We start from the raw sequence: 9,683 nt of genomic DNA on the forward strand, positions 1-9,683 counted from the left end.
CGAGGGGGCAGGACTGTAAACCCCCCACCCCTCCGCAGCCCCAGCGTGGAGGAGATAAAAAACAAACGACAAAACGAAAATAAAGCCCCAGAGAAACTCATCCCGGGGTGTCCCTGCCCCAGTGAGGCCCTGGCCCTGGGCTGTTTCACGCTTAAAAAGAAAAGGGGGGTGGGTTGTAAGGGGAAGGTCCGTGTTTTTAAAATTGGCCGGGGCTGGGAAGGACGGGGCTCCTTTTCCTCATAATTCTTTCTTTAAAACTTTAAAATTTTTATTTATTTATTTATTATTATTATTTTTTTACAAAATACCATTTCAGTTCCCACTTCTTCCCCTACAGTACAGGAGTCGCTCACCCTCAGGCGGGGTTGGGGTCGGGTCGGGAGTGGGGGACTGGTCCGAGAAAGTGCAGGACGTAGGGGAGGGGAGCGGGTTTGAGCACCATGAGAACCCGGCTGGAGCCGCGGGCGGGCGGACGGGCGGAGACGGACGGGCCGGGCCCGGACACACACTGGGGCGCAGGGAGGGCCCGGCGGCGGGCGGTCCCTGGAGGGGCGGGCGGGATGGCTTGGGGGTGCGGGAGGTCGGGTTTTCCCAAAAATGAATAAATAGAGGTGAGTGGGACTGTTATAAATTAAAAACCAAAAAACAAAAACAAACAAAAAACCCAGAAAATACAAATCATAACCAAGTGAATAAACAAGAGACATGTACAGGGGTCACAGCTAGCACTGGAAGTAAAAAAGGAGGTTCTGGGGGAGGGGTAAAGCCCATACAAAGAATCTCATTAAAAACCTCGGCTGCCGTAACGTCTATGTACATACACGAGCCGCGTGCATCTGCGCCGGGCGGGCGGCTGGCAGGCGTGAGGGAACCCGTATGTGACCCCCGCCGCCGCCGGAGCCTGGTCCTTGTGTCTGTTGCTAGAAAGGCCAAAGTCGGTGAGGGGAGGCGCTGGTGGGCGAGGGGCTACCAGCCCCCTTCCCCGTCTCCCATTTTTTTTCCTTTTTTCCTCATATTTGTTTTTTAAAAAATTCTTTTTCTTAATAAATTAGGTGAGGGGAGCTGCCAATGGGGTGGAAGGGCTGGGCCCGACCCCCTTCCCGGCCAGAGGCGGGACCTAGGTCCAGCCCAGGCGTGTGCTGGTGGCCCCGCGGCGCCCTGCGGGCGGGCAGGCGGGCGGGGCGTCCGGCCTCATCGCGACGTGCTGGCCGGGGCCTGCGGGAGAGAGCGGGCGGGGCTCAGGATGCGCGGTCGCCCACCCCCGGCCCGCCCCGGCGCCCCCTCGGGTCCCCGCCCCGCCGGGCCCTCACCAGCGTGAAGGCGTCGTAGGCCTGCGCCAGCTCCTCCGTGCGGTACTGCTCCAGCACTACCACGCCCTGCAGGCCTGCGCTGCGGCGCCGCGCACAGGCCTCGCAGTGCACCAGGTACGTGTTGCGGCTGCCGTTCTCACTCGTCACGAACAGGATGTTGAACACCTCCACCTGCGGCGGGGAGGAGGCGGCGGTCAAGGGGAGGGGGGGAGGGAGGGAGGAGGGAGGGAGGGAGGAGGGAGGGAGGGAGGCAGGCCGGAGGCGAGCGCCTCCCTCCGAGGAAGCGCTAGAGGGAGAGGGCGCACTCACGTCGCACTCGTTGCAGTAGTAGGCGGGCTCGTCCTTGACCCGGCCCTGATAGGCGATTTTCTTCCCGGCCCGCACCAGGCTCTCCCGCTGCACCTGGCAGTGCTTCATGGACTGCAGGAGGCAGAACCTGCGGGCGGGGCGAGGTGGTGAGGCGGGGCGGGGCCTCCCCGCTGCGGGCCCGGGTCACAGCCCCCGACACATCCCCGTCACAGCGGAGGTTTCATGTGGTTTTTGTCTACTTGGACCACTGGAAAACAAACCTTCTCAGGGCAGGGGCCTTGTCAGCCGCCCAGCACAGCAGCCCTTGCAGGGCACGCGGTAAAAGGCGGAGAGGCGGGGGAGGAGGGGTTGGAACCAGGAAGAACAAGGCGGGCCACGTCGGATGGAGATGAGCTCCCTCCCAAACAGGGCCCTCCCTCACTTGATCATCTTGAACAAGTCGGGGTCGCTGATTTTGACCGTGCGAGCCACGTTCCAGGACACGTGAATCATGGGCACGATGGATTTGACGTTCTTCACCTCGTTCCACTCGTATCGTTCCAGGGCCAGCTGGTACTGATAGGCTGCGGGCCAGAGAGGGTCACGACAGGACTCCCCAACAGCCCGAGACACTTGGGCCCCGCCCCTTCCCTCACGGCTGGCCTGGCGCCCTCCAAACCCGCCCTCCCCCCACGGGGCTCACTCCCCAGGGGCCCCAGCCCCTCACCGCTGAGTGGCTCACCCCACCACCGGCCCCGCCCCCTCACCGGTGAGGGGCCCCACGTTCCAGGCGATGTTGTTGCACCAGCCGGTGGCCTGCACCCAGTGCACGGTCCCCGCATTAATCCACACAAGGTCTCCGGGGCGCTGCACGAAGCGGTACACAGGGATGTTGGAAGCATAGAGGTCATCCAGGATTGGCCACCAGGAACCCGTCAGGTAGTCCACGCCATGCCTGGAGGGTAGCCACAGGGTCAGATGGAAATCTGGGAATCCAGGGACGGGGCGTGGGGGGTCTATCTACCCGAGGAGGTGGGCGGAGGGCGGCGCGCACCGGTCGCAGAAAGCGCTGATGGTCTCCCAGTAGTGCTCGTGCACCGCGAACCACTCGCAGTCTCCTGGGCCAATGTTGATGTTGACCGAGCAGAAGTTGTTGTTCTCTTGATGGCCTGAAGGGGGCAACAGGGAACTGCACGGTTGGTCGGAGCCGGGCCTACGCTGCGCGACAAGCCCGCCCTTGGGCACTCATTGGTTGACGGAGGAGCGCTGGCGGCAGCCCCGCCCCCCGCGCTCCTCGCGCGCGCGTCGCACTCCGCAGCCCCGTGAAGAGCGCACCTGGCGTTCGGCTGCCTGGGACCTTCATGTACAGCTGCACTGTGTTCATGCCCAGGATGGTGTGGCCCACGTGGCTCAGCATGTTGCCCGTGGAGGTTACCCGCATGAAGGCGGGCAGCTTCAGCAGCTCCTGCAGCTGGGGCTTCCACCTGCCGTGGCGAAGGAGGCAACGGAAGTGAGCAGCTACCCCGACTCTGCTGACCCATCAGCACTCCCGCCCCAGCTTGCTGGCCTCAGCCCCACTGACCGCTTGGCATCGGACAGGTCGATGTTGGTGCCAAACTTGATGATGTGATGGTTCTTCGGATCCGGTGCGCTGCTGCGGGGGCAAAGAGCACAGGTTGGTGGGGAAGCGCAGGGAAAGGAAGGAGTCCTGAAGGGCAGAGGCAAAGCGTCCCTACCTAGGAGGGGTTCCCGTGGTGCTGTCCGGCTCCTCGGACTCCTCGTCCTCACTCTCCTTCTCCTCCTGCTTGGTCACAGGGGTTAGGCAGGCCTGGGTCAGCGGCCTTCCAGGAGCCCTCCCACCGCAGCCGGAGCCCCAAGTCCCCTGATTCCGCACCCCCGCCTCTGCCTGTGCGCGCCTCTCACCTGCAGGGACTCTTGGAAGGATGAGGCCTGGTACTGCGCGTACTTGGCAATGGTGGTGTGGGAACGGGAGCTCTCGCAGGGCCAGATCTGTCGCGTGCCTGTCAGGTCCCAGTTCTCATCTGAGGGCTGCTGCACCTGGGTGCGCACCTCCACCGTGTGCTCACCACTCGCCTCCACCAGCGTCTTGGTAGAGAAGAGGCCTAAGTCTGCAAGGGAGGGCCGAGCAGAGTGTTGGGGCAGGGGCAGAGGACGGGGAGCGAGGCCCCAACTCACCCTCTCCCTTCTTGCTCCCCAAGACTCTGACACAGTGGACACAGGCTTCTCAGAGCTCAGCCCAGGAAGAACAGGCGAGAACCCCAGCCCCTCATGAAGCGGGGAGGGTTGGCCCTCCCAGGGCCTGGCCTTTACCTGGATCATAACCAACCCCCGCTCTCTCCCACTGCTGCTCTGAGTCCCAGCCCCTCCACCAGAGTCCTCAGGTGTCCATGAGGCCACATGTGCAAAGCACCTGGCACACAGTAGGTGCTCAATGACTAACAGTTTAAGTTATCATTGGATCCAATGAAAGATTTCATCAAGTAAAAGCCTAGACCGTGCTTCAGTAACATTGGAGGAAAGGAAGGATATGTGCGTAAGAGAAGGCTACAAGGAAACAGAGGAAACAAGATTAATTTTTACAGGAAACAAGATTAATTTTTATAACTCAGTATGGTTTCCTTTTACTTTGGAAGGTGTTTGAAATTGTGCACAATAAAAGGCTGAAAAAGAGAAAGCCCCAAACCATGGGTCTCCTTGGATTTTACACAACCTGTATTCTTCTCATTCTTAATCACCAAGAAAACCAGAAGTGACTGTAACCAGATCCCGAGATACATCCCCTTCTCACCTGCCTACTGCTGGGGACAGACAGATGGGGGGAGGAAAGCCTGAGGTCAGCTGACCCATCACTCAGAGCACTCTTCAAATATGGCTTACACGTGACTGAGGAGAGCTCACTACAGCTGTGGCCCTGGGTCTTCCAGAGCGGGGGCTCTCCGAGGGCCCCAAAGCTCCAGATCCTCCCAGCCCTCCCCAAGCCTTTCTGCCTCCACACTCACTGAGCCGCAGGGAGCCTGCCAGGCCCCGGATCACGGTGATGGGATTTCGAGGGTCTGTACAGAACTGCAGCAGCACTGGCGAGAAGGCATCCCGTTTACTCTCCAGCTGCGGAACAACCAGGAGACAGGGCTGAGGTCAGAGGCCCGTCCCAGGCTCAGGGCCCCCCAACAGTCCCAACACTGTCCTAGAACCCTCAGGCAGGGGCGGTTCTGAGCACGCAGGGCACTCATACATAGATGCTGGGTGTGGGCGGGTTCAGTTTTTCCCGGGGCAGCTTCTCCTCCGAGTTGATCTTCGGTTTCACAGACTGGGCAGGGGAAAGGTAGGACTCTCGAAACTTCCCTTTCACCTTGGCATTCCTGTAGAAAGACAGTGAGATGAGAATAGGAATATCAGAGTGCTGGGGGAAGGGAGCTTCCCGCCGGGCCAGGCCAGCAGCCTCAGCGGCGACAGCCCCCCGAACTCACTTGCTGGCCCTCACGACGTCGGCAGCGCAGTGGCTGATGGTGAGGTCTGCCATCCGCAGCCTCCGCTCTTCCACCTCCGAGGCAATGAAGGTCTCCTTGTCACCACTTTCTACTTTGATGAGCCGGATCTTCAGCTCCTTGGGGGGCCCTTCACTAAGTGAGCGCAGCTTCAGCATGTCAGCCCGGCTGACACCCGGTGGCCCTGGAGCTTCCTCCCGAGCCTTCTTCCCAGGGACAGGGGCTGCCGGGGGTGTGGGCTGGACAGAGGGTGCAGGAGCTGGCGGAGGGCCCGGAGCTACCGGCGGCTTGGCCTTGGAGGCCCCGCCCAGATCCGGCCGGGCCTTCTCACGACCCTGGATCTCCTCGCTCTGCAGGTCCAGGTTCCCCAGCACTCGGCGGCTCTTTTCTTTGGGGGCCTTGGCCTTGGCCTTGGCCCTGCCCTCCCGGGGCCGCCGACCCACACTGTCCTTACAGGCCCGCCTGTGCCGCCGGTGCTCCTTCTGGTGCTCCTTCTGCCGCCGCTTGCTGCTCCCTGGTCGTGCCACGGCCACCACCCCACCACTCTCCTCCTTGGCCTGAGCTGGGGGCTGCAGTCGCTCAGTCCCGCTGTCCGCTCGATCTGCCGTGTCCACTGGGTCGGCCGGGTCTGCGGCGCTCCGGCCCACCCTCTCCACAAGGGTCTCACAGGCCCGACTTATCTCTTCTAGCACCTCAGACTCAGAGCGAGCAGGGGGCAGCGGCAGGGGGTGGGGCGGGGGGGCGGGGGTCATGGGGCCCGGGGCTGGCTCTTCGCCCGCCCTGCGCTCCCGGGCCCAGGGCCCGCCTGAGGTAGAGAACTGAGATGACGAGGAAGCGGAGGGCTGTGGGGAGCCCTGGGCGCTCGGGGCCGCGGAGGTGGGCGGTGGGGCGGTAGCACCTGAAGAGGAACCGGGGGAATACTGAGTGGTGGGCAAGGGCCCAGGCCGGGTGGGAACAGCTGCTCCAGTCCCCCGGTAACAGTACTTTTGTCCTTCCAGCACGGAGGCCAAGGACTTGAGCAGGTTGGCCGGGCTGGCTGGTGGGGCTCGCGCGGTTGGCGGTGGCTGGGGTGGTGGCGGGAACTTGGCTAGAGGAGGCGGTGGTGGCAGGGCTGGTGGTAGCTTCTTCTCCTCTTCCTGGGTGGCCGGGGTGGTGGCGGCGGTGGCGGTGGCAGCAGTGGTGGCTGGGGCTGTGTCAGTGGGGAATGGAGGCTGCAGAGATGTAAAGGGCTCCTTCAGAGGAGGCGGGGGGACCACACCTGCCTCGTGTTGTTGCTGCTCCTCCTCCTTGCGAATGGATTCATCCAGCATCTTCATGATGTTGGCCAGCCCATCAGGTAGGATCTTGAATTCAGCTGGCTCCTCAAACTGGTCCTCCAGTGGGGTAGGGGGGAAATCAAAGAGTCGAGGGCCTCGGGCAGGCAGCTCCCCAACCCTGGGCGGCACAGGCTGGGGGGCTTTATTCAGGGGGCCTGGGGATGGCCCCGGCCCCCCCTCGGGGGTCTTTGGGAAGGAGACCCTGGGCCGAGGGCTCTCCGGGCGCCTGAAGCTTCCTGAGGTATTCTGGTGGCAAGAGGAGGGAGGGGCTGGAGGCAGGGTAAGAGTCAGGGGTGCAAGAGGTGGGTCCTGGGGGCTCAGTGTTGGGCTGGGGGGCCGGGGAAGGGGGTCCATACTTCTGGCCAGATAGGAAGGTGTGGGGAAGGACACAGGCCCAGTAGGGCTGCTGCTGTGGCTGCCACTGTTGCTGCTGCTGGTGGTTGGGGGAGCGGGAGGGGTGTGCGAATCCTGAGTGCCCACAGAAAAGCGGGGGGCCGGAGGCCCCAAGAAGCCCTCGCGGTGGGGGAGGGGGGGAGGGGGAGGGCGGGGGCGTCCCTCAGCCCCGAAGAAGAGCTCGTCTAAGATCTCTCCATCCTCACGGGCTGCTCGGCAGGCTGGGCCCTTCAGCCAGGCAGGGGGTGGTGGAGGGCGTAAGAGGCGGGGACAAGGTGGGGGAGGAGGTGAGGAGGGGCCGGGTGGCAGGGACAGGTGGGGAGTGGCAGCGGGAGCCCCCAGGAATGGTTTCCGACTACTGTGTGCCGAGGGCCCAAGGCGGCCTTGGTGAGAGGAGACCTCCAGCGCGGGAGTTTGGAAATGGTCAGCGCCGGGCTGCAAGTGTAGGACGGCGGTGGTCAGAGGGCTGCTCCAGCCACCCCAGACCGGCTCCACTCAAACCCCCCCCACCCCACCCCGCTCGGCCCGCCACCTGCAGTTGTCACTCACAATGCCTGGGCTCGGCTCCACGCCCCGGAGACCAGGGTTGCTGCTGCTGCTACTGCTGCTGGTGGTGGTGCCGGGGGGGCCGGGGGGCCGGGAAGGGGCGTAAGGCACGCAGGCGGTGGTTGCTGCTGGTGAAACGCTGGAGTCCATCCGCGACCTCTGAACTCTGCTCTCTCTAAGGTCACTTCCGGGGGGACGGGTGGCAGGCGGGCAGCCATGGCTCTCTGCTCCTGGGGGGCGGGGGCCTGGGCCTGGGGGTGCAGCCGGGACCAGCCGGTGGCCGGGGGGGTGCACAGGGTAGGCCGGAGCTGGGTATGGATATGGGTGAGGCAGCGAGTGCCGCTGCTCCTGTGGGCGAGAAATGAAGACACTGCGTGAGGAACGGAGGACACAGGGACTTGGAGGTAAGAGGTAAGAGGTGAGGGGACCACAGAGAGGTGCTCACCTGGCGCTCTGGGGGTGCTGAACCCTTGCGCTTGGGGCCCCATGCATCTCCATGTGGGGTACTCCACAGCCCTGGCTTGGTCAGCTGGAATGGAGGGCTGGTGGCTAGGCCAGGCGGGGGTGGGGCTGGGGGTAATGGTGGCGGAGGCAGCGGCAGCCCTGGGGGAAGGCCAGTCTGAAAGAAAACAGAGTGTGAGAGTCCCACTCCTCGCCCCAGCCTGCCCACTCGCTGCTGGCCCACCCACATACCACCATACCTGCTCAGAGTTGCAGCCTCTCCTGCGTTTGCCTCCAGGGCTGAGCCCCTCCTCCCCCGAGGGGCCTGAGAGTGCTGCAGGAGGCATAGGCTGCACCACCGGGGGTTCGGCGGCTCGCTTCACCGGGGGACCCCCCCGCTTGGCCCCATAGTTCCGTTTGTGCTGAGGACGGAAAGAGGAGAGAGAATGGTACCGGTGCTGACCTGGCCCAGCCCTCCTCCCTAGCCCACCCAGTCCCAGCCTCACCTCAAGGTGCAACAAGTTCCACACTTGCTCCAGGGGAGGCAGGACCTTGGGTCGGTGCTGGCAGGAGCCAGCATGAAAGTTCCAGAGCTGGGCCTGAGGAGGTGGGGGAAGAGTGCAGAGCACAAGGCAGAGGCAGACGTAAGACGAGGGCACTGAGTCAGAACGCACAATCCTAGCCCCGTGTCCCGCCTCATCCCACCTGCTGTAGTCGGCCGACGCGGGGCCCCAGCTCAGCCAAGCTTCCTCCATATCGAAGGGCGCTGTGGTAGCAGCGTATAGCCTCCTCATTGTCGTGCTCTGACTCGTACAGCTGCCCAAGCTGCTCCCACAGCCCTGGCTGGGCCGGCTCCCGGAGCAATGCCTGCACACAGCCATGCAGGGATTCCAGCTTCCCATGGAGGGGTCTTGGGGTGGGTGTCCTACAGAGCAGAAGGGGTGGGGAGGTGGCAAGGCTTGGCGAACTCTTTCAAGGCCCCAGCCTTACCTCCCATCGCCAGCACCTTTCAATCCTCACTCACCCTGGAGCATAATACAGTTTGTTGGGGTGGCCAGAGCTACTGCCGTGTGAAGGAGGTAGGGGAGCAGGGAGTGGGGGCTGCCCGATGCTGGCAGAGCACCTGGAGAGAGGAGGGCTCTGTTAATGTACAGCAAGATGGAAGTCTTGTCCCTACCTAGGAAGGAGGGGACTGAAGAAACAAGAGAAAGCAGCTGAGGACTGCACTGAGGCCCACGGGATGGCAGAAATGAGAATGACACAGAGACTGAGGAGCAGAGATGGGAAGAGGATTGCCTGGAGGCAGAGAGACAGACCAAGTTCTCACCTGCCTCCAGGCAGCCATGCGCTCCGAGGAGGGGGATGGGGCGGGCAGGAGCTCCAGGCCCCAGCACAGCTCAAGCCCCCAAGGGCAAAGGCTTCCCGTGCAGCGCGGGCCCCTGCAGGGTCCACTGCCCGATGCATCCAGCCTGAGTCAAGGAGAAGAGATTATGATCCTACTGGGGACAGAGACTGAGCTGTCAGGGTACACACAGCCGACCCGGCCCCCGTCTTCCCTTACCAGGTCAGCAGTGGCCCCAGAGATCGGGCACGGCCCCCTGCCCCAGCTCCTTGGGGCGATGGTCCGGCTCCAGCCGCTCTGACAGGAGTGCCCACTGCCCCCAGATGGTCGCTCAGGGCCTTTCACAGCCAATTCTACGGAGAGGAGGGGGAAAGGAGTGAGGTGAGCGGGCCAGCACACAGTCGGGGCCGCAGGCTAGGCTAGGCTGGGCTGGGCTGGGCTGGGCTGGGCTGGCCCGGCTGTGGCGCCCACAGGTCTGTGATCTGCGCAGGGCTGGCTATCCCTGAGGAGCGGCCCACCCGGCCTAAGGAGCCGTAGGGGA

The 9,683-nt window shown here is 63.4% G+C and overlaps 1 protein-coding gene across 1 annotated transcript; it reads right to left on the bottom strand.

Annotated features, from left to right (window-relative positions):
- Nucleotides 1-786: 786 nt before the first annotated feature.
- KDM6B (lysine demethylase 6B) lies at nt 787-9,264 on the bottom strand (the record flags this gene model as incomplete). Its single annotated transcript, XM_079725168.1, has 20 exons — nt 787-1,215; nt 1,311-1,481; nt 1,620-1,746; nt 2,041-2,182; nt 2,366-2,553; nt 2,653-2,767; nt 2,934-3,082; nt 3,181-3,252; nt 3,335-3,399; nt 3,522-3,727; nt 4,619-4,724; nt 4,852-4,978; nt 5,087-7,248; nt 7,363-7,707; nt 7,805-7,978; nt 8,061-8,222; nt 8,307-8,399; nt 8,506-8,725; nt 8,825-8,923; nt 9,128-9,264. The coding sequence occupies 20 exons, from the start codon at nt 9,262-9,264 to the stop codon at nt 1,192-1,194; spliced, it is 4,884 nt and encodes a 1,627-aa protein (XP_079581294.1). The 3' UTR covers nt 787-1,191.
- Between the last annotated feature and the right edge of the window lie 419 nt (nt 9,265-9,683).

This window comes from Hyperoodon ampullatus (genome assembly GCF_949752795.1).
Source record: "Hyperoodon ampullatus genome assembly, chromosome: 19".
NCBI classification, from domain to species: domain Eukaryota; kingdom Metazoa; phylum Chordata; class Mammalia; order Artiodactyla; family Ziphiidae; genus Hyperoodon; species Hyperoodon ampullatus.